Source organism: Oncorhynchus mykiss, chromosome 31 (assembly GCF_013265735.2).
Source record: "Oncorhynchus mykiss isolate Arlee chromosome 31, USDA_OmykA_1.1, whole genome shotgun sequence".
NCBI lineage: Eukaryota > Metazoa > Chordata > Actinopteri > Salmoniformes > Salmonidae > Oncorhynchus > Oncorhynchus mykiss.
The window spans coordinates 43,395,428-43,420,849 of NC_050571.1; the positions used below are offsets into that span (position 1 = coordinate 43,395,428).

General features: G+C 41.4%; 1 protein-coding gene across 5 annotated transcripts in view; it reads right to left on the reverse strand.

The window, feature by feature from the left end:
* LOC110505195 (mediator of RNA polymerase II transcription subunit 12) overlaps window positions 1–25,422 on the reverse strand; it is a 99,846-nt gene that overhangs the window by 19,058 nt on the left and 55,366 nt on the right. For all 5 annotated transcript variants that reach the window (XM_036970411.1, XM_036970410.1, XM_021584246.2 and 2 more), the window contains exons 27-36: window positions 21,321–21,500; window positions 19,237–19,308; window positions 18,580–18,740; window positions 15,660–15,821; window positions 15,275–15,386; window positions 14,973–15,062; window positions 13,618–13,727; window positions 13,313–13,448; window positions 10,669–10,818; window positions 9,864–10,229 (exon numbers count right to left, since the gene is read on the reverse strand). In XM_036970411.1, the coding sequence (XP_036826306.1) occupies window positions 9,864–10,229; window positions 10,669–10,818; window positions 13,313–13,448; window positions 13,618–13,727; window positions 14,973–15,062; window positions 15,275–15,386; window positions 15,660–15,821; window positions 18,580–18,740; window positions 19,237–19,308; window positions 21,321–21,500 (1,539 nt within the window). The remainder of the gene's footprint in view (window positions 1–9,863; window positions 10,230–10,668; window positions 10,819–13,312; window positions 13,449–13,617; window positions 13,728–14,972; window positions 15,063–15,274; window positions 15,387–15,659; window positions 15,822–18,579; window positions 18,741–19,236; window positions 19,309–21,320; window positions 21,501–25,422) is intronic.

The following is a 25,422-nucleotide window of genomic DNA, read 5'->3' on the forward strand; positions in this document are numbered from 1 at the left end:
ACTCAGTTACACCAGCTCTGTCAGGAGGAATTGGCCAAAATTCACCCAACTTATTGTGGGAAGCTTGTGGAAGGCTACCCGAAACATTAGACCAAAGTTAAACAATTTAAAGGCAATGCTACCAAATACTAATTGAGTGTATGTAAACTTCTGACCCACTGGGAATGTGATGAAAGAAATAAAAGCTGAAATAAATCACTCTACTATTATTCTGACATTTCACATTCTTAAAATAAAGTGTGATCCTAATTGACCTAGGACAGGGCATTTTTACTAGGATTAAATGACAGGAACTGTGAAAAACTGAGTTTAAATGTATTTGGCTGATTGCAAATAAGATTTTTTTTCTCACCTGACTTGCCTAGTTATATAAAGGTTCAATTTAAAAACAACTGGCGGCAACCTCAGCACTATCGATAGGAGGTGAACAGTGGCTGGTGCTAAAAATATAGCTAACTTGTTATGCAAGTGTTGCACACCAACAGATAGAGAAACAAGCCGAGCAATTCATTTCAACAATCTTCATTTTAATTTGACTTTACAAACAACAAGGCTTAATTGCAGTCTATTTCTTCAGAGCCTAAACCTATATAAAATAACTTAACTGGCTGTGGTAGACTGAGGCTTAACAGCCTAACAGAAGTAGTCTGCACGTTCGAACTAAATCAATGTAACTAATATTGAAAAGCGCACATTTGTAAATCCCAAACTCTAAAAGTAATTGGAAAGGTAGATACAAATTATTTGTGAGATTGTGGTTACAATAAAGAATGTAAACAATATGCTCTGTTTTATTTACAGTAGTGATGGACAATTTGGAGGCAATTTGAAAACAGGTTTTTGAACACTTTTTCACAAGTGCACTGTAGTACTGCAGCAGGTGCAGCCCATCATGCAAATGTTTCCTATTAGCAGGACAATAGACATTTTATAGTCCGGCTACTGTTGTGAAAATCCGTCAACTTGCAATGTATTCGATGCTTAAGCACTCCAAAGTGTTACACTTCTAACAAAAAACAGCAGTAGAGTATTTCTTCAACATGCTTTCGTTAATAAAACAATGAGAAAAAAGACACTTAAAATGCCAATTTTAATTTAAACTACATTTTAGTCACAGTTCCACCAAGCTCCACGACCACAGGTCGTGGAGATGATGCTGAGATGCTGAGATGATCAATGTTTTATTTTACCGTCATTTAACTAGGCAAGTCAGTTAAGAACACATTTTTATTTTCAATGACGGCCTAGGAACAGTGGGTTAACTGCCTTGTTCAGGGGCAGAACGACAGATTTGTAAATTGCCAGCTCGGGGATTCGATCTTGCAACCTTTTGGTTACTAGTCCAACGCTCTAACCACTAGGCTACACTGCCGCCCCATGGTCTGCTAACTGCTAGGTTGCCTGCCCCGGTCTGCTAACTGCAAGCTTGCCTGACCCGGTCTGCTAACTGCTAGCTTGCCTGACCCGGTCTGCTAATTGCTAGCTTGCCTGCACCGGTCTGCTAACTGCTAGCTTGCCTGCCCCGGTCTTCTAACTGCTAGCTTGTGTCAACCTCAGGAGGCTGAAGAAATTCGGCTTGTCACCAAAAACACTCACAAACTTCTACAGATGCACAATTGAGAGCATCCTGTCGGGCTGTATCACCGCCTGGTACGGCAACTGCTCCGCCCACAACCGTAAGGCTCTCCAGAGGGTAGTGAGGTCTGCACAACGCATCACCGGGGGAAAACTACCTGCCCTCCAGGACACCTACACCACCCGATGTCACAGGAAGGCCATAAAGATCATCAAGGACAACAACCACCCGAGCCACTGCCTGTTCACCCCGCTATCATCCAGAAGGCGAGGTCAGTAAAGGTGCATCAAAGCTGGGACCGAGAGACTGAAAAACTGCTTCTATCTCAAGGCCATCAGACTGTTAAACAGCCACCACTAACATTGAGTGGCTTCTGCCAACACCCTGACTCAACTTCAGCCACTTTAATTATGGGAATTGATGGAAATTGATGTAAAATATATCCCTTGCCACTTTAAACAATGCTACTTAATATAATGTTTACATATCCTACATTATTCATTTCATATGTATATGTACAGTGCCTAGCGAAAGTATTCGGCCCCCTTGAACTTTGCGACCTTTTGCCACATTTCAGGCTTCAAACATAAAGATATAAAACTGTGTTTTTTTGTGAAGAATCAACAACAAGTGGGACACAATCATGAAGTGGAACAACATTTATTGGATATTTCAAACTTTTGTAACAAATCAAAAACTGAAAAATTGGGCGCGCAAAATTATTCAGCCCCTTTACTTTCAGTGCAGCAAACTCTCTCCAGAAGTTCAGTGAGGATCTCTGAATGATTCAATGTTGACCTAAATGACTAATGATGATAAATACAATCCACCTGTGTGTAATCAAGTCTCTGTATAAATGCACATGCACTGTGATAGTCTCAGAGGTCCGTTAAAAGCGCAGAGAGCATCATGAAGAACAAGGAACACACCAGGCAGGTCCGAGATACTGTTGTGAAGAAGTTTAAAGCCGGATTTGGATACAAAAAGATTTCCCAAGCTTTAAACATCCCAAGGAGCACTGTGCAAGCGATAATATTGAAATGGAAGGAGTATCAGACCACTGCAAATCTACCAAGACCTGGCCGTCCCTCTAAACTTTCAGCTCATACAAGGAGAAGACTGATCAGAGATGCAGCCAAGAGGCCCATGATCACTCTGGATGAACTGCAGAGATCTACAGCTGAGGTGGGAGACTCTGTCCATAGGACAACAATCAGTCGTATATTGCACAAATCTGGCCTTTATGGAAGAGTGGCAAGAAGAAAGCCATTTCTTAAAGATATCCATAAAAAGTGTTGTTTAAAGTTTGCCACAAGCCACCTGGGAGACACACCAAACATGTGGAAGAAGGTGCTCTGGTCAGATGAAACCAAAATTGAACTTTTTGGCAACAATGCAAAACGTTATGTTTGGCGTAAAAGCAACACAGCTCATCACACTGAACACACCATCCCCACTGTCAAACATGGTGGTGGCAGCATCATGGTTTGGGCCTGCTTTTCTTCAGAAGGGACAGGGAAGATGGTTAAAATTGATGGGAAGATTGATGGAGCCAAATACAGGACCATTCTGGAAGGAAACCTGATGGAGTCTGCAAAAGACCTGAGACTGGGATGGAGATTTGTCTTCCAACAAGACAATGATCCAAAACATAAAGCAAAATCTACAATGGAATGGTTCAAAAATAAACATATCCAGGTGTTAGAATGGCCAAGTCAAAGTCCAGACCTGAATCCAATCGAGAATCTGTGGAAAGAACTGAAAACTGCTGTTCACAAATGCTCTCCATCCAACCTCACTGAGCTCGAGCTGTTTTGCAAGGAGGAATGGGAAAAAATTTCAGTCTCTCGATGTGCAAAACTGATAGAGACATACCCCAATCGACTTACAGCTGTAATTGCAGCAAAAGGTGGCGCTACAAAGTATTAACTTAAGGGGGCTGAATAATTTTGCACGCCCAATTTTTCAGTTTTTGATTTGTTAAAAAAAGTTTGAAATATCCAATAAATGTCGTTCCACTTCATGATTGTGTCCCACTTGTTGTTGATTCTTCACAAAAAAATACAGTTTTATATCTTTATGTTTGAAGCCTGAAATGTGGCAAAAGGTCGCAAAGTTCAAGGGGGGCGAATACTTTCGCAAGGCACTGTATATACTGTACTCTATCATCTACTGCATCTTTATGTAATACATGTATCACTAGCCACTTTAAACTATGCCACTTTGTTTACATACCCTACATTACTCATCTCATATGTATATACTGTACTCAATACCATCTACTGCATCTTGCCTATGCCGTTCTGTACATATTCTTTATCCCTTTAAACTTGTGTGTATAAGGTAGTAGTTTTGGAATTGTTAGGTTAGATTACTCGTTGGTTATTACTGCATTGTCGGAACTAGAAGCACAAGCATTTCGCTACACTCGCATTAACATCTGCTAACCATGTGTATGTGACAAATAAATTTGATTTGATTTAACCCCGGCCTACTAACTGTTAGCAGGCCGATGCTAACAAGCTAAGTGTCTGAATTGCCGTGTCCCCAGTCAGCCCAACCACTCACTGGACCCATATGTTCACTTGGCTACACATGCCTCTCTCTAATATCAATATGTCTCGTCCATTACTGTCCTGGTTAGTGATCCCTGTCTTATTTCACTGTAGAGCCTCTAGCCCTGCACAATATGCCTTAACCAACCAAGTTGTTCCACCTCCTACATATGCGATGACATCACCTAGTTTAAACGTCTCTAGAGACTAATAATATATATATATATATATATATATATATATACACACACACATATACATACATACATATGCATATATATACACACATATATATATACATACATACATACATACGTGGGGCAAAAAAGTATTTAGTCAGCCACCAATTGTGCAAGTTCTCCCACTTAAAAAGATGAGAGAAATGTAATTTTCATCATAGGTACACTTCAACTATGACAGACAAAATGAGAAGAAAAAAAATCGCAACAAAGCATCCTTCACTCATGCTGCCAAACATACCCTCGTAAAACTGACCATCCTACCGATGCTCGACTTCAGTGATGACATCTATAAAATAGCCTCCAACACTCTACTCAACAAACTGGATGCAGTCTATCACAGTGCCATCCGTTTTGCCACCAAAGCCCCATACACTACCCACCATTGCGACCTGTACGCTCTCGTTGGTTGGCCCTCGCTTCATACTCGTCGCCAAACCCACTGGCTACAGGTTATCTACAAGTCTCTGCTAGGTAAAGCCCCGCCTTATCTCAGCTCACTGGTCACCATAGCAGCACGCGCTCCAGCAGGTATATCTCACTGGTTACCCCCAAAGCCAATTCCTCCTTTGGTAGTCTTTCTTTCCAGTTCTCTGCTGCCAATGACTGGAACGAACTGCAAACATCTCTGAAGCTGGAAACACTTATCTCCCTCACTAGCTTTAAGCACCAGATGTCAAAGCAGCTCACAGATTACTGCACCTGTACATAGCCCATCTATAATTTGCTATATTGTATCTACCTCGCCACCATGGCCTTTTTTTGCCTTTACCTCCCTTCTCACCTCATTTGCTCACATTGTATATATACTTATTTCTCTACTGTATTATTGACTGTATGTTTTGTTTATTCCATGTGTAACTCTGTTGTTGTATGTGTCAAATTGCTATGCTTTATCTTGGCCAGGTCGCAGTTGCAAATGAGAACTTGTTCTCAACTAGCCTACCTGGTTAAATAATGGTGAAAAAAAAAAAAACATTGTTGTATCGCCAATTTCTTTTGCCAAAACATCTTGATGGCCTTGTGTTTTTGCAGAGCTTACAACTATGCCGACAACCATCTGTGGAGATCAGTGAACAAAGGGCTGGACAACGGGATCACCGAAAACGCATGGTTGCCAAGAAAGCAGTTAGTTTCGCTAGATTCTTAAAATGTGTACGGAGCGCGTGTGCACTTTTAATTCTTAATTGATCTACCGTTTCGATCATAGGCCACTCTGGGGGCTCAGGTCTGTACAATTCTGCTCATCTGATGAAGGTGCTCATGTGATTCAAACTTTGAAGACCGAGATCGAGTCATTGAAGGCAGACCATACGGGTGACAGCTGATGCATTGGTCCAGAGCCAGGCGGTATTGGCGGAGAGTCACTCCTCATTAGTGAAGAGTCAGGTGGCATTGTTGGAGAGGCACAGCAAGGGCCGCCCGGACCGTTATGCTGTTCTGCTATTCCAAGGATGTGTAACCAAAGAGAGATACCACGAGTGGGCACAGAATACAAACTGAGATGGATCCCGAGGCAAATGTGGCTTACCAGTGAATTTCCGGGTGTTCATCATTAATACTGTGTCTCAGAAGTTTCTGTCCATGACTGATGCAACCCGAAAAATAATTAAAAACATATGAGGACTTGAGGTCACCGAGAAAGTCTGGACATGACCTGCTCTCCCTTATGTAAGGAATTATTCACTTTCCCATGTTTACTACAGTATGTACTGGAGGCGATGTTTACTTGTCAGACTGCACAGTAGCCTAATGAACAAATGCAGATGGCTTATATCTTCAAAATGCTTTAAATGCTTTATCCAAATGTAAAAGGATATACTCTATGTATTTCTTCATCAAGCATCTTTATGCTTTCGTTAATAATTATAAAAAATACGCTGTAAAAATGCTTATGTTTATTTAGTTATGGATCCATAATAACTTACTATGGGAATAAATATCCCTGATTTACAGAAATATTGGAACAAAGTTGTCTAATGAAGGCAAACAATTTAGAATCCTCCAATCCTCTTATGCTGTAGCCTACTACCGACCGCCACGTTGTACAGCGGGATATTTTCCATTCCATCCTAACAGAACCATAATATTAATGAAATTAATTAAGCCACCTTTCTTGAAATCAATCCTGTATACTATGTTATTACAAAAAAGGTTTTAAATTCTCTGGTAACGCCAATATGGAAGACGATCAAATGCTTCTCAAAGCTGCCCCCTGGTGGTCAAACTAGCACTAACTTACTATAACAGAAAAAATGGCTGACAATTAAATAACGTGCCACAGAATGGTGCAGCAGCCCGCAATGTGTGTTGCAGTACGACGCAAATATGAAAGGAGGAACCACTTTAAATCAAAACACATTTAGTGCCTTCGGAAAGTATTCAGGCCCATTGACTTTCTCCACGTTTTGTTACAGCCTTATTCTAAAATGTATTACATGGATTTTCCCTCCTCAATCTACACACAATACCCTATAATGACAAAGCAAAAACAGGTATAGAAATGTTTACAAATGTATTAAATAAAAAACTAAAATATCACATTTACGTAAGTACTCAGACTCTTTACTCTGTATTTTGTTGAAACACCTTTGTCAGCAATTACAGTTATCAATTCTTCTTGGGTATGACACTACAAGCTTGGCACCCCTGAGTTTCTCCCATTCTTCTCTGCAGATCGGGTTCAAGTTCAAGCTCTGGACATTCAGTGACTTGTCCTGTAGCCACTCCTGGGTTGTCTTGGCTGTGTGCTTAGGGTCATTGTCCTGTTGGAAAGTGAACCTTGGCCAGAGTCCGAGGTCCTGAGTGCTCTCTAGAGCAGGTTTTCAAAAAGGATCTCTGTACTTTGCTCCATTCATCTTTGCCTTGATCCTAACTAGTCTCCCAGTCCCTGCCTCTGAAAAACATCCCCACAGCATGATGCTGCCACCACGGTTGACCAAATGGAGGGTGACGGGTGTCCTGATGCTTGGCATTCAGGCTAAAACGTTCATTTTGACAAACTCCAAGTGGGCTGCCTTTTACTAAGTAGTGGCTTCTGTCTGGCCACTCTACCATAAAGGCTTGATTGGTGGAGTGCTGCAGAGATGGCTTTCCTTCTGGAAGGTTCTCCCTCTCTACAGAGGAACTCTGGAGCTCTGTCAAAGTGACCATCGGTTTCTCGGTCACCACCCTGACCAATGTCCTTCTCCCCCGTTTGCTCAGTTTGGCCGGGCGGCCAGCTCTAGGAAGAGTCTTGGTGGTTTCAAACTTCTTCCATTTAAGAATGATGGAGGCCACTGTGTTCTTGGGGACCTTCAATGCTGAAGACATTTTTTGGTACCCTTCCCCAGCTTTGTGCGTCAATACACTCCTGTCTCGGAGCTCTACGGACAATTCCTTCGACCTCACTGACATGCACTGTCAATTGTGGAACTTTATATAGACAGGTGTGTGCCATTCTGAATCATGTCCAATCAATTGAGTTTCCAACAGGTGGACTCCAATCAAGTTGGAGAAATAGCTCAAGGAAGATCAATGGAAACAGGATGAACCCGAGCTCAATTTGGAGTCTCATTGCAAAGGGGCTGAATACTTATGTAAATAAGGTATTATTTATTTATTTTTTATACATTTGCAAAAATGTCTAAAAACCCATTTTTGCTTTGTCATTATTGGGTATTGTGTGTAGATTGCTGAGGAGTTTTACTTATTTAATCCATTTTAGAATAAGGCTGCAATGTAACAAAATGTGGAAAAAGGGGTCTGAATACTTTCCCGAAGACAATATTGTCTTGTACTAAACAATATACAGTAAGTCAAGAAGTCTGATGGGTGACAATATCAGCCTTGCAAATTATATATTATCACTTGTGAAGGATGCACAGGGTAAGAATCATAGTCGCACACATCATGTAGCCAAGCCCATAGGCCTATATGTTTTGATAAGGTTTGTATCAAAACTAAAGTGGCCAAATAACTTCATAAAATTAAGCACATTAATCCACTTTACAAGGAGTGTAGAGCCAAACTGGCATACAAAAGCAGCTCCTAAGTTAATTTTATCTTCCCGAATTTTGACCATAAAAAATGCGCCTTTATAATAAAATCATTACAAGATAATCACATTTGCGGTCACTTTTGATAATGATGCTTTCCCGTTAAAGGGGCGGCAGGTAGCCTAGTGGTTAGAGAGCTGGTCCAGTAACCGAAAGGTTGCTGAATCGAATCCCCGACCTGACAAGGTAAAAATGTAATTCTGCCCCTGAACAAGGCAGTTAACCCACTGTTCTTAGGCCATCATTGTAAATAAGAATTTGTTCTTAGAACTGATTTGCCTAGTTAAATAAAGGTGAAATAAAATTAAATAAATAAAGGAACATTCGTGCTTATATCCTACTAGCGTGTGCACATTGCAGCACTTACACTAGGCTTTTGCTGTTTGTTAGGCCTACTAAATGTGGACAGTTCTTCCAATATCTTCAATATGCACCATGGAATTGGATAAGAACGCGCACAGTTGCATCCCTGATGTGTCTGTCTTCTCTTGTAGCCTGTGAGAAAGATCCAATCAAGTGATGGAGAGCCAAGTGAGTGAGAGGTGCTTTGGAGCAAGCAGCACTCAGGGAGAAGGGCACAACGCAGCACTCCGGCAAGAAAAGGAATGGATTTTTTTAGGGTGCATTACTGCCACACACAGGGGATGTCACCGTGAAATTCTAGGCATTATCAAGTGCTTGTCAAATTGTGAATGAGATACTGATGAAGTGTACAGGCTGAGCAAAAAACAAAGCAGAGTTCATGCCTTTCAAGCAACTTTTTTCAAATCATCATTGGATTCGCATCACACAGCATTACAATGTATTAAAAATCTAAACATATAGCCCAACGTTTGTAGAATAACTAAAGTTACATTAATAATTCTAAATTAAGAATTTCTTTGTTTAACCGCTCAACACAGAATAGCAGCATGTGCGTACTCAAATTGTTTGGACAAAATATCCTTTCTATTTTATTCAGCTTTTTGTTCAATTGTATTTTTCATACTGTAAAATAATAGAAAATAATGCCACAGAATTCTAAGCAAATCTTGCCTGCTAAATTAACTTGTGTAGCCCACAGTCATTTGGCATAGCCAGATCAGGACCTAACATAAGGACAACTCAAGAGTATGCTATTCTGTTCTTCTGAAATAGAGTACATTTTCTTCAAATCATGCTTCTTTAGATCCGTCTAAAATATTATATAGATTTATTAAACTTTTTAAATACGAAGATGTTCCAAAGGTCTGCATCAGTGTGGAAGCTAGGAGATGCTAAATGTGTTTGTTAATTAATGGTCAATTACTGTGAGACAGACAGTTATTTGCTTCACAATCACCCGCTGTGGAAATTTCATGACCGCCACAGCCCTAACAGGGCCTAGCTAGTAGTTGTTCCTGGACAAGACCTGTCGCAGTGTCCTCCCTCACCTCAGTTTTGCTGGACAGGACCTGTCCCAGTGTCTCCCCCTCACCTCAGTTTTGCTGGTGGATGGTGTCTTCTTCTTCTTGGGCTTCTTCTTGGTCACGTCGGACGACAACACAGGGACGCTCTTCTCCGGCTTCAATGCCTCCACCATCTTCTTCTCGAGCTCCTGGGGCACGGGTGTGGGCGGCTCCTCCTCCTCAGGTGGCAGGGGGAGGGGTTCCAGGTAGTAGCTGCGCGGCTTGGGCTTCAGGTGGGTGTGGTAGAGGAGGAAGCGCTGCTGCTCCTCGAACTTGGTCACCTTACGGTCCACGCGCACCGTCCCGAACCAGCCCCAAGAGAGAGGGGCAGAGTGCTTGAGGCCCTCGAACACGTCCCACGGCGAGATCTTCTGCTTGTTGGACACTTGGAGGCCCTGATGGAAAAGGAGAGGTGATTTTTAAATTGACATAGATCAATTATTGGAGACTGGTGTTGCACCAAATTCATCCCGAAAATTAAGATGTCTAAATGCATAAGTATTTTGTAGAGCTGAGTTCAAATACTATTTGTTTTCTCTAATAAACGTTGAGCATTTGAAGGAGCCTGGAGTACCATATGGGCGTGGTTTACAGATTTGGGACAATTCCATTGGTTCCATTTCGCCAGGCAAGCGCAATCAAGTATAATAAAACACAGTATTTGAACACAGGTCTGCTATTTAGGGAAGACATTCCTAGTGAACAGCTGAAAGACACGTTTATGAAGAACCATGTGGGCTAAAAATATTAAATATCTTAATGACAGAGAAACAGTAATACCTTCAACAACTGAGTTGGCAATGTCTTCCAAGGGTAAAAGCTCATAGTACTCACCTCCTTCTCAAAGCCGGCAATCTTGTTGCCCTTGGTGTCGATGAGCGAGCCCTGAGGTTCACACGTGATGACATCACGAGTCTGCTTGGGCAGAGGGAGCAGCTGCCGCACCTTCTCCAGACTCTCTGACTGCCGGTCACCCAGCTCTTTCTGATAATACACACCACAACAGTAGAGTTACGAGCCAAACACCTTGAAATAAAGATACAAATAGTATTGAATTGAGAAGCTTCCTTGTGTCTGTTTGATAGTTGCTCGACTGAATTCTAGGTGAATTCCCTCTTGTGGTGAACACCGAGCATAACACCTTTCCAGACATAAATTGTTATATATTCCACATATAAACAGAGAGTACAAAACATTAAGAACACCTTCCTAATATTGAGTTGAACCCCCTTTTGCCCTCAGAACAGCCTCAATTCTTCGGGGCTTGGACTCCACAAGGCGTCGAAAGCCCATGTTGACTCCAATGCTTTCCACAGTTGTGTCAAGTTGGCTGGATGTGCTTTGGGTGGTGGACCATTCTGATACAGAATGTTGAGCGTGAAAAACCCAGCAACTCTGCAGTTTTTGACACACAGTGCACCTGGCACCTATTACCATACCCTGTTCAAAGCCACTTAAATATTTTGTCCTGTCCATTCTAGAGGTCGACCAATTAATCTGAATGGCCAATTAATTACGGCCGATTTCAAGTTTTCATAACAATCGGAAATCGGTATTTTTGGCAGCTTTTTTTTTTACACCTTTATTTCACTAAGCAAGTCAGTTAGGAACACATTCTTATTTTCAATGACGGCCTAGGTACAGTGGGTTAACTGCCTTGTTCAGGGGCAGAACGACAGATTTTTACCTTGTCAGCTCGCGGATACAAATCTTGCAACCTTACAGTTAACTAGTCCAACGCTCTAACCACCTGCCTCACGAGGAGCCTGCCTGTTACGTGAATGCAGTAAGAAGCCAAGGTAAGTTGCTAGCTAGCATTAAACTTATCTTATAAAAAACAATCAATCATAAATCACTAGTTAACTACACATGGTTGATGATATTACTAGTCTATCTAGCATGTCCTGCGTTGCATATAATCGATGCGGAGCGCATTCGCGAAAAAGGACTGTCGTTGCTCCAACGTGTACCTAACCATAAACATCAATGCCTTTCTTAAAATCAATACACAGAAGTATATATTCTTAAACCTGCATATTTAGCTAAAAGAAATCCAGGTTAGCACGCAATATTAACCAGGTGAAATTGTGTCACTTCTCTTGCATTCATTGCACGCAGAGTCAGGGTATATGCAACAGTTTGGGCCGCCTGGCTCGTTGCGAACTAATTTGCCAGAATTGTACGTAATTATGACACAACATTGAAGGTTGTGCAATGTAACAGGAATATTTAGACTTAGGGATGCCAACCGTTAGATAAAATACAGAACGGTTCCGTATTTCAATGAAAGAAAAAACGTTTTTTCGAGATGATAGTTTCCGGATTCGACCATATTAATGACCTAAGGCTCGTATTTCTGTGTGTTATTATGTTATAATTAAGTTATGATTTGATAGAGCAGTCTGACTGAGTGATGGTAGGCACCAGCAGGCTTGTAAGCATTCATTCAAACAGCACTTTCGTGCGTTTTGCCAGCAGCTCTTCTCTGTGCTTCAAGCATTGTGCTGTTTATGACTTCAAGCCTATCAACTCCCGAGATTAGGCTGGTGTAACCGATGTGAAATGGCTAGCTAGTTAGCAGGGTGCACGCTAATAGCGTTTCAAACGTCAATCGCCCTGAGACTTGGAGTAGTTGTTCCACTTGCTCTGCATGGGTAACGCTGCTTCGAGGGTGGCTGTTGTCGATGTGTTCCTGGTTCGAGCCCAGGTAGGAGCAAGGAGTGGGACAGAAGCTATACAGTTACACTGGCAAAACTAAAGTGCCTATAAGAACATCCAATAGTCAAAGGTATATGAAATACAAATGGTAAATAGAGAAATAGTCCTATAATTCCTATAATAACTACAACCTAAAACTTCTTACCTGGGAATATTGAAGACTCATGTTAAAAGGAACCACCAGCTTTAATATGTTCTCATGTTCTGAGCAAGGAATTTAAACGTTAGCTTTCTTACATGGCACATATTGCACTCTTACTTTCTTCTCCAACACTTTGTTTTTGCATTATTTAAACCAAATGGAACATGTTTCATTATTTATTTGAGGCTATATTGATTTTATTGATGTATTATATTATATTAAAATAAGTGTTCATTCAGTATTGTTGTAATTGTCATTATTATTACAAATTTATTTTTTTATTTTCTATTTTATTATCGGCCGATTAATAGGTGTCGGCTTTTTTTGGTCCTCCAATAATCGGTTTCGGCATTGAAAAATCATAGTCGGTCGACCTCTAGTCCATTCACCCTCAATGGCGCAGATACACAATCCAATGTCTCAACTGTTGTCTCAAGGCTTAAAAATCATTCTTTAACCTGTCTCCTCCCCTTAATTTACACTGATTGAAGTGGATTTAACAAGTGACATCAATAAGGGAGCATAGCTTTCACATGGATTCACCAGGTCAGCCTGTCATGGAAAGATCAGGTGTTCCTAATGTTTTCTACACTCAGTGTAAATCCAGTGTGATCTTACCCGAAGCTTCTTTACCAGGTTCATGTAAGCCCTCTTGTTCTCTTCCATGCTGCCCTGAGAGATGCTGGACATGTCAGCAGCCAGCGTGCCATTAATCAGCACACTCAGCATGTCCAGTACCGTAGTGAAGAGCTCACTGAGAGAGAAAAAGGAAGAGAGCGAGAGAGATGGACAGGCAGAGTGAGGGAGAAGAGAAATCACACACGTCAGTCAGGTACTTTACATGTTGACATTACAATCTTAACAAATGAACACAAGTAAAGTGATGAAGTAAAAAATGTGTGAGCAGGCGTGTTGGGACTTACTTGTTGGACTTCATGTCCACTGTACCGCTGCTGATGATGTCGAGGAGTAGCACGGCCCACTCGGTGGTCTGCTGTGTGCTGCGTTGTACCGTGTCAAACATCCCACCTACCTGGAGAGCAAAGACAAGACATCCAATTTCATTTTAAGCCTTGTTCACATTACCCATAAGCACTCTGTTACATTGCGCCGGATGTCATGCATTTCAATGGGGACATCCACAACGGAGTGGAATCATAACGCCCTCTTGCGGTTGAAGGCTTGCGAGAAGGACGCTGCATTCTTTTACATTTTCCAAACTTTGCACCGTCTTCAGTCCAGCCAGAGCCCATTGAAGGACAGGAAGTTACCAAACTGTAGAAGATGAAAATGTGGTTTTCTGTAATAGCTTCATGGGATAGCTAGCAGCTTGTAAACAATTACCCATTCCTATAAGCTTTTAAGCCAATTATATGACTTGTCTCCCATTTAAGTTTATTTTGATGGTAATTGAGCATGTTTTTGATGATAATTATTAGGTGGAGGTCGCTAGCTACAGTGGTATCTTCCACCTAGCCTCGCTTTTAGCTATCTAGCTGCTTTACAGTGCAAGCTAGCTTAACTTGCTAGAACATTATAGAAACAAGTTGAGGAAAAAGTAACTAAACAAAACATGTTTTATTATCACCTGAAACATTATATTTATCCTGTCTTGAATGAAAAGGTAATATTTTGCAATCTCTCAAAATAAATGCCATCTCTGACGAGAGACTCTCCTCGATCTTCTTTTGCATTGTGAAATCCTATTCTATGCTCTCCTTCCAGTAGAGTAACGAGATTGCATAAAGTTGACGTACGGCGTAATGAAATACGAATAGGAGCGGCAGGTAGCCTAGTGGTTAGAGTGTTGGGCCAGTAACCGAAAGGTTACTAGATCAAATCCCAGAGCTGACAAGGTAAAAATCTGTCATTCTGCCCCTGCACAAGGCAGTTAACCCACTGTTCCTAGGCCGTCATTGTAAATAAGAATATGTTCTCAACTGACTTGCCTAGTGAAATAAAAAAAACAACATTTAAATACGTCACGATGTAAACGGGGCATTAGCATGCAATTCAGAAACGTCCATGAAACTTATGTCAAGGCGCCAGAGAATTTGCATGTATTTTTCTTAATACATTTTCAACCTCTACATCTCTTTGTACTTTTAATGGACAAAACATAAGTATTATGTAGCAGTAACTAACTGGGTTTGATTTGTTTTCAGAGGTACTTTCTGTCTGTCTGGCCTTATCTGATATTGGACAATTTAGCACGTTCAGTCAGGCATAACAGCGAAATCACATGACTATGATGGTAGTGGTGACTAAGAAACCTCACCAGATTGAGCCGCAGCTTCAGTGCCTCGTGCATCATCTGCTTGGCCTTGCAGTCATCCTGGTACTGGTCCTCCCGCCAGTTCGTTACAATCTGGAAGATGGAAATGCAGCCATAGCATCAGTCAGCATGAGATGGCAGATATGGCCAACAGTGAGCACAAGGGCAGAATCCTCACTTGCGATGCACACACTGACTTTTGTGTAAAACGTGCAAGGATGTCAATGAAACCTTACAATCTCAAGTTGGGATTTTGGCCTTATGGAGGGATAAGAAGATGGGGGAGAGGCTGTGTTGGGTCTTACCTGCTGCACCTGGCTGTAGAGGGAGGTGAGGAGGCCCTCTCGCTGTTCGTCCTGGCCTTTTAGACAGGTCAGCACCAGAGATAGGAAAGGCTGCTGGCTCAGCAGAGACATGCTGGAGACAGACAAATGTGAAAGCTGGGGCAAAATACTATCATAATAGAGCGGAGTACTATGCTTCCTGGATGAGAGTACAACCGTGTTGATAAAATAAGCATTATTTACATAACCCAAAATAGCACCTCATAAAGCCCCTGTTTTTGACACCCACTAAAACAAACTGTTCTGAAAGAAGGGGTCTGTCCTGTGCTGTGTATTTATTGATCTATACTGTATATCTGTCGGGACCAGGACAAAAAAGGGGTTCCTCGGGTGTGAGTTGTCTGACCTTTTCTGTTTCTGCCGGTCCCTCTCCTTGCGTGAGGAGGATCCCAGATGCTGGCCCTTCTCCAGCTCCTCCCCTGCCGCCTTCAGGACGTGGCCCTGGACTGAGGTGGGCAGCTTGGCAATCAGTGGTGCCACCAGCCACACACCTGTCCGCTCTGACGAACTTGGGGGTACACAAACAAAAAGAAGAGATTTTACACTGAGGTTAGATTTCACCAACAATGAGAAAGCATGATTGGGATACTCGGGACTGCAGTTTGGAAACACTGCTTTAGCCATTTCAAATGGTTTTACCAAAAGATATTGTGAAGACAATGGATATTATCTGGTTTAAATTTGACAATTGGTAGTACCTATGATATATTCTAGTTTTAATGTATCTCACAGAACAATAACCATTTTACCATGTGACTTATCAGTGAACTCAGTATTCCTACATACAGTTGAAGTCGGAAGTTTACATACACCTTAGCCAAATACATTTTAACTCCGTTTTTTTTTTTTTTTTACAAATCCTGACATTTAATCAGAGTAAAAAATCCCTGTCTTAGGTCAATTAGGATCACCACTTTTTTTAAGAATGTGAAATGTCAGAATAATAGTAGAAATAATGATTTATTTCAGCTTTTATTTCTTTCATCACATTCCCAGTGGGTCAGAAGTTTCCTCCAATACCTAGACATTGTTGTCCTTAAGCCATTTTGCCACAACTTTGGAAGTATGTTTGGGGTCATTGTCCATTTGGAAGACCCATTTCCGACCAATCTTTAACTTCCTGACTGATGTTGCTTCAATATATCCACATAATTTTCCTGCCTCATGAAGCCATCTATTTTGTGAAGTGGACCAGTCCCTCCTGCAGCAAAGCACCCCCACAACATGATGCTGCCACCCCCGTGCTTCATGGTTGGGATGGTGTTCTTCAGCTTGCAGGCCTCCCTCTTTTTCCTCCAAACATAATGATGGTCATAATGGCCAAACAGTTCTATTTTGTTTCATCAGACCAGAGGACATTTCTCCAAAAAGTACGATCTTTGTTATATGTGCAGTTGCAAGCCGTAGTCTGGCTTTTTTTACGGCGGTTTTGGAGCAGTGGCTTCTTTCTTGCTGAGCGGCCTTTCAGGTTATGTCGATATAGGACTCATTTTACTGTGGATATAGATACTTTTGTACCTGTTTCCTCCAGCATCTGCTGTTCTGGGATTGATTTGCACTTTTCACACCAAAGTACGTTCATCTCTAGGAGACAGAACACGTCTCCTTCCTGAGCGGTACGACGGCTGCGTGGTCCCATGGTGTTTATACTTGCGTACTATTGTTTGTACAGTTGAATGTGGTAGCTTCAGGCATTTGGAAATTGCTCCCAAGGATGAACCAGACTTGTCTGCAATGTCTTTCTGAGGTCTTGGCTGATTTCTTTTGATTTTCCCATGATGTCAAGCAAAGAGGCACTGAGTTTGAAGGTCGGCCTTGAAATACATCCACAGGTACACCTCCAATTGACTCAAATTATGTAAATTGGCCTATCAGAAGCTTCTAAAGCCATGATATAATTTTCTGGAATTTTCCAGGCTGTTTAAAGGCACAATCAACTTAGTGTATGTAAACTTCTGACCCACTGGAATTGTGATACAGTGATTTATAAGTGAAATAATCTGTCTGTAAACAATTGTTGGAAAAATGACTTGTGTCATGCACAAAATAGATGTCCTAACCGACTTGGAAAAACTATAATTTGTTAATTAACCTCTTGGTGTTAGGGGACAGTATTTTCATTTTTGGAAAAAAAACATTCCCGTTTTAAACGGGATATTTTGTCAGGAAAAGATGCTAGAATATGCATATAATTGACAGCTTTGGATAGAAAACACTAACGTTTCCAAAACTGTAAAGATATTGTCTGTGAGTATAACAGAATTGATGTTGCAGGCAAAAGCCTGAGAAAAATCCAATCCGGAAGTGCCCCAGGTTTTGAAAGCGCTGCGTTCCAATGACTCCCTATTCAGCTGTGAATGTACCATCAACGAGCTTACGCTTTCTACGTATTCCCCAAGGTGTCTACAGCATTGTGACGTAGTTTTACGCATTTCTGTTGAAGAATAGCCGTAGGCGGCCACATTGTGTAAGTGGTCACATGGTGGCTCCGAGAGAGATTCTCGCGTAAAATACAGAGGTAGCCATTACTCCAATCGGTCCTAGTGAAAAACGAATTGTCCCGACAGATATATTATCGAATAGATATTAGAAAAACACCTTGAGGATGGATTCCAAACAACGTTTGCCATGTTTCTGTCGATATTATGAAGCTAATTTGGAATATTTTTCGGCGTTGTGGTGACCGCAATTTACGGGCAATTTCTCAGCCAAACGTGAAGAACAAACGGAGCTATTTCACCTACAAAAATAATATTTGGGGAAAAAATTAACTTTGGCTGTCTACCTGGGAGTCTCGTGAGTGAAAACATCCGAAGTTCATCAAAGGTAAACGATTACATTTTTTTGCTTTTCTGATTTCCGTGACAAGGTTTCCTGCTGCTAGCAAGGCATAATGCTATGCTAGGCTATGATAAACTTACACAAATGCTTGTCTAGCGTTGGCTGTAAAGCATATTTTGAAAATCTGAGATGACAGGGTGATTAACAAAAGCCTAAGCTGTGTTCCAATATATTTCACTTGTGATTTTCATGAATAGGAAGATTTTCTAGGAAGATTGTGTCCGTTGCATTATGCTAATTAGTGTCAGATGATGACAACGGTCCCGTTCATGGGATGGGGGTGTCACTACAGGTTAACAAGAAATTTGTGGAGTGGTTGATAAATGAGTTTTAATGACTCCAGCCTAAGTGTATGTAAACTTCCGACTTCAACTGTATTTGTAAATGGGAGGGAGAATTTAGAAACGTCACACAAACACACACACCTCAACACTGGTTTCATCTTGCTAGTGTTGTTGCTGTTGGAGGTAGAGCTTCCGGCGCCGGCCGAGATGTTTCCTGAGGGGTTGTTGGAGTTCATCTCCGCTGACTTCTGGAACACCTCTATGGTGACCGTGGCGATGTTCTCCAATAGGGAGTACAGCTCCTGTAGGGAGACAATAAATACGAGTTCATCCACTTGCACTCAATGACAGGGAACCTATCCTTGACAAAGACTGCTGCCAATACTAGCACATTCTACAGTTACGAAGGGTTTTGACATAAGCCACTTTAATTCTATATCTCTATGGATTCAATTGAACCAGAGGCACACTTGTGAACTTTACAGATGGATTGTATTCAAAATCTATATTTTGAGCAATATCCTTGCAATATCATTGGGTGGCAGACCGCCTAGCGGTTATGAGGTTTGGGCCAGTAACCGAAAGGTCGCTGGTTCGAATCCCCGAGCCGACTAGGTGAAAAATATGGTGATGTGCACTTGAGCGAGGCACTTAACCAGAGCAACTTAAAAGATCAATTAATGTTAAGAGCATCTGCTAAATGACTAAAATGTAAATGTAATATCATGCTTAATTTTGATTAAATGGAAGTGTTAGTGTCTTGAGGACCTTACAGGACACTGGAGTCTGGTTACGTACGTTGTTAGTACTCTGCTTGATCATGAGCTGCAGTTCCAGGGACGACTGTCTCATCGTCCACTGGTCCATGTTCTAGAGCCGGGAGGATGGGACACAACTTTTAGATGTACACATCACAACAATCTCCAAACAGTTAAGTTGTCACAGAGAGACTTACAGTGCCTTGCGAAAGTATTCGGCCCCCTTGAACTTTGCGACCTTTTGCCACATTTCAGGCTTCAAACATAAAGATATAAAACTGTATTTTTTTGTGAAGAATCAACAACAAGTGGGACACAATCATGAAGTGGAACGACATTTATTGGATATTTCAAACTTTTTTAACAAATCAAAAACTGAAAAATTGGGCGTGCAAAATTATTCAGCCCCCTTAAGTTAATACTTTGTAGCGCCACCTTTTGCTGCGATTACAGCTGTAAGTCGCTTGGGGTATGTCTCTATCAGTTTTGCACATCGAGAGACTGAATTTTTTTCCCATTCCTCCTTGCAAAACAGCTCGAGCTCAGTGAGGTTGGATGGAGAGCATTTGTGAACAGCAGTTTTCAGTTCTTTCCACAGATTCTCGATTGGATTCAGGTCTGGACTTTGACTTGGCCATTCTAACACCTGGATATGTTTATTTTTGAACCATTCCATTGTAGATTTTGCTTTATGTTTTGGATCATTGTCTTGTTGGAAGACAAATCTCTGTCCCAGTCTCAGGTCTTTTGCAGACTCCATCAGGTTTTCTTCCAGAATGGTCCTGTATTTGGCTCCATCCATCTTCCCATCAATTTTAACCATCTTCCCTGTCCCTGCTGAAGAAAAGCAGGCCCAAACCATGAGGCTGCCACCACCATGTTTGACAGTGGGGATGGTGTGTTCAGCTGTGTTGCTTTTACGCCAAACATAACGTTTTGCATTGTTGCCAAAAAGTTCAATTCTGGTTTCATCTGACCAGAGCACCTTCTTCCACATGTTTGGTGTGTCTCCCAGGTGGCTTGTGGCAAACTTTAAACAACACTTTTTATGGATATCTTTAAGAAATGGCTTTCTTCTTGCCACTCTTCCATAAAGGCCAGATTTGTGCAATATACGACTGATTGTTGTCCTATGGACAGAGTCTCCCACCTCAGCTGTAGATCTCTGCAGTTCATCCAGAGTGATCATGGCTGCATCTCTGATCAGTCTTCTCCTTGTATGAGCTGAAAGTTTAGAGGGACGGCCAGGTCTTGGTAGATTTGCAGTGGTCTGATACTCCTTCCATTTCAATATTATCACTTGCACAGTGCTCCTTGGGATGTTTAAAGCTTGGGAAATATTTTTGTATCCAAATCCGGCTTTAAACTTCTTCACAACAGTATCTCGGACCTGCCTGTTGTGTTCCTTGTTCTTCATGATGCTCTCTGCGCTTTTAACGGACCTCTGAGACTATCACAGTGCAGGTGCATTTATACGGAGACTTGATTACACACAGGTGGATTGTATTTATCATCATTAGTCATTTAGGTCAACATTGGATCATTCAGAGATCCTCACTGAACTTCTGGAGAGAGTTTGCTGCACTGAAAGTAAAGGGGCTGAATAATTTTGCACGCCCAATTTTTCAGTTTTTGATTTGTTAAAAAAGTTTGAAATATCCAATAAATGTCGTTCCACTTCATGATTGTGTCCCACTTGTTGTTGATTCTTCACAAAAAAATACAGTTTTATATCTTTATGTTTGAAGCCTGAAATGTGGCAAAAGGTCGCAAAGTTCAAGGGGGCCGAATACTTTCGCAAGGCACTGTAGCATCAAAGTTCACCACTTTCCCTGTAGCACTGCTTTAGTCAGCAGATGGCAGTAATGACATTCAGAAAACTCATGCTTCCTAATGTGGTCTGCTGAGCTACAGCCAGGGTTCAGAGAAAGTTCACCCACTGATTAATTCTAGCACCCACAACCCCCCATTTGTAATGGATGTGCAGTCTGCTGTGCTCTCTCCGCCATCCCCAACGATCTTCTAGGGCTGACACTGATTCACTTACAACTGGCCTCGATGGCTTCAAAGAAACCATTTCAAAGTAATTTCCAGAAAAAGGTTTTAGGTCTTGTGTGGGCTGACCTGGAGGATGCGTTTGATGCGTTGCCTCTGGGGATTGTCCCCCTCCTCACTGTCCAGCTGGCGGTGAGGGTAGCAGATGAGCTGCAGCAGCCGCTGGGCCTGGATGTTGACCAGCACCGGGTCCTGCAGGGCACTGCTGTCCTCCGACAGGGACTTGAGGCAGCGCTCGCCCACCCACTCCTGATGGAGGGAGAGATGTGTGATGATAGGTAGAGATCACCAAGGGGTATGTACTGAACATTGTTTGGCCCCATTCAGTTTTTAATTCAGTCAATGCAGGAAGTGAACCCGAAATTAAACTCCTAATTAGAAAACTCAATTTTGTTTCCTATGAGGAGTTTATTCACTACTTTACCTGATTTTTAAAATATTTTTTTAATACAATCTACTTGCAGTGAAGCTGCTCACCATCCACATCACATTAGTCATCTAACAGACTCCCATCCAGAGCCACAGAAGCAACTAGGGTCAACGCCATGCTCAAGTGCACGTCAACAGATCTCCCACAAGGTCAAAAACAGGGACCCGAACCAGAAACCCATCAGCCACCACCACCAAAACAAACAAGAGAAAAAAAGATAAAGGAAAACAGGGAAAGAAATATGCAAAAATCATAACAGCAAGGCCAACTGAATATGTGTGAGTACATGTATGGCACTATTTACGTGTGTGTATGTGTGTTTCCATGTATGTGCATGTGTGTGCATTTAAATTAGCATGTGTCCAAACACCTGCACGGCATCAGCCTCAGGCAAACAGGCATTAGCAGTAACAATGCCCCTCAGTGTTATTCAAACTTAGTTTTTGATACGTTTTATTGACTTTATTTTTTTACTTTTATCTTTGACTATCATTCTATCCCTCGCCCAGCAACTCCACTCCCACTTGTCTCCAATTCCCCATCCCAACCCTCAGCCCATCCCATCTAGCTCTACTGGCCACCCTCTTCGGATTTCTACGCACAATACTGTACATCTTTCAACTATGCTGTGATGTTTAACATACAGTGCCTTCGGAAACTATTCAGACCCCTTGATTGTTTCCACATTTTGTTACGTTACAGCCTTATTCTAAACTTGATTCTCTCATCAATTTACACACAATACTCCATAATGACAAAGCAAAAACATATTTAGACATTTTACTGATATATATATATATATATATATATATATAATACAGAAATATCACATTTACATAAGTATTCAGACCATCTACTCAGTACTTTGTTGAAGCACCTTTGGCAGCGATTACAGCCTGGAGTCTTCTTGGGTATGACACTACAAGTTTGGTACACCTGTATTTGGGGAGTTTCTCCCATTCTCCTCTGCAGATGCTCTCAAACTCTGTCAGGTTGGATGGGGAGTGTCGCTGCACAGCTATTTTCAGGTCTGTCCAGAGATGTTCGATCAGGTTTAAGTCCGGGCTCTGGCTGGGCCACTCAAGGACATTCAGAGACTTGTCCCGAAGCTACTCCATGTGTTGTCTTGGATGTGTGCTTAGGGTCATTGTCCTGTTGGAAGGTGAACCGTCGCCCCAGTCTGAGGTCCTGAGTGCTCTGGAGCAGGATCTCTGCACTTTTCTCCGTTCATCTTTCCCTCAATCTTGACTAGTCTTCCCAGTCCCTGCCACTGAAAAACATCCCCACAGCATGATGCTTCACCGTAGGGATGGTGCCAGGTTTCCTCCAGACGTGACGCTTGGCATTCAGGCCAAAGAGTTTAATCTTGCTTTCTTCAGATTAGAGAATCTTGTTTCTCATGGTCTGAGAGTATTTAGGTGCCTTTTGGCAAACTCCAAGAGGGTTGTCATGTGCATTTTATATAGACAGATGTGTGCCTTTCCAAATCATGTCCAATCAAATTAATTTATCACAGGTGGACTGCAATCAAGTTGTAGAAACAGCTCAAGGATGATCAATGGAAACAGGATGCACCTGAGCTCAATTTCAAATCTCATAGCAAAGGTTCTGAATATTTTTATTTATTTGCTAAAATGTAAAAAAATAAAAAAATAAAAATCACTTTGTTATTGAGGTATTCTGTGTAGATTGCAGAGGATTTTTTAATATATTTTATTTAATATATAATCCATTTTAGAATAAGGTTGTAACGTAATAAAAAGGTAGAAAAAGTCAAAAGTGTCTGAATACTTTCCGAGGGCACTGTACAATTTGAATCTAAGATAAATACTTTTACTAACAGTATTAATATACTACTATTACTACTAATTGACTGACCCGGTCTCTACAGATCTCCCAACAATACTATTTATAGGGTCAACTTTAGATCAATGCAATACATTTTCACTCATTCCTTTTTTATTTATCAGTTATTTTACCAGGTAAGTTGACTGAGAACACATTCTCATTTACAGCAACAACCTGGGGAATAGTTACAGGGGAGAGGAAGGGGATGAATGAGCCAATTGTAAACTGGGGATTATTAGGTGACCATGATGATTTGAGAGCCAGATTGGGAATTTAGCCAGGACACCGGGGTTAACACCCCTACGACAAGTGCCATGGGATCTTTAATGACTTCAGAGAGTCAGGACACCCGTTTAACATCCCATCCGAAAGACAGCACCCTACACAGGGCAGTGTCCCCAATCACTGCCCTGGGGTATTGGGATACATTTTAGACCAGAGGAAAAAGTGCCTCCTACTGGCCTTCCAACACCACTTCCAGCAGCATCTGGTCTCCCATCCAAGGACTGACCAGGAACAACCCTGCTTAGCTTCAGAAGCAAGCCAGCAGTGGTATGCAGGGTGGTATGCTGTTGGCATTCCTAAACCTGAGACCAGAAACATGCAACCTGAGGGCAATACCAAAACAAACGGTCTATTGATTCTGTCTCCTCACAACAAAATCTGCAGAGCTGCAATGATTGTATGCCACAAATAATCCAAATTTTGTAGGTGGCAAGAATTCTGTACAATAATTTTAGCTGAGAAGCATAAAGTCTTGAATCTTGCTCTGATTAATGTATTAACTCAGACACCCTGTACCGTGGAATAAGTACATCAAAATTCGCAACGGCACAGCTGTCAAGATTCTGGTCCTCAAATGAAAATGGGATACTTAGCTATTTATGCTATTTTTATTCCTCTGCCAGTTTTGCACCTTTATATTCGGCAGACAGACCAGTTCCCTACCTCCTTCCGCTGCCTCCTCCATTTTTGGGGCAATGATATAATCAGTTGCTTGTAATCTTGGATTGAGCAGAACTTCCCATACAATTCTGCTAACTCCACAATTCCAATATAATTTAAAAACAAAATACCCTCAAAACATATTTTCCATAAATACAGGTCCTTCATCAACCAGCAGATTTGAGTCAAGCCATAATATTGGTTGTAATATTTGTTCCATCTTTTCAGGGGGATGAAATTGAAATTGTAGCCAGCTCTGCAATGCTTGTTTGAAAAAGAGAGACACCTTGAAAAAATAAGCATTTTCAATTCATCGAAAATGAGACATGGCAAAAAGGCAATTTTCTTAGTAATCTACTTGAGAACCATTTAGGGTTCAAATGAAACTTTTGCATAAGTGAAGCTTTGAGAGAGGTTTAGTGCTATTATATTTAATAATCTTAACCAACCCAGTCCATATTCATTATATTGACAGGCACACTTTATCTTGTCTGGTTTAGCTTCCCAGAAAGCAAAATATTTTTCCCTCATAGGATTTGAAAAATGAAATCATCAGGAGTAGGGCTGCGCCGTAAGTAAATTAGTCCTATGGTTAAATCAGGGCAATTTTTCCACAAATAGACAGGTATTTGTCTATGTTTTACTAGTTTATTGAAATTCTTTGTGGAGAGCTAATTTATATATTTTGTGATATGAATACCAAATATGTCTACTTCACCGTCAGCCCATGTTCTAGGTAAACTGTTGGGTAATGTAACAGCTGTATTTTTTAAAAGATCCAAAACGTAATACTGTACACTTATAAGGTTTTAGTCCAGAGAGTCCAGAAAAGTGATCTTCAATGATTACAGGGATCTAGCTTGAAGACTTAATATAAAACTTGAATCCACGGCTTACATGGACACCTTTGTTTTTAAGCCTTGGATTTCTAATCCTCTAATTTGATCA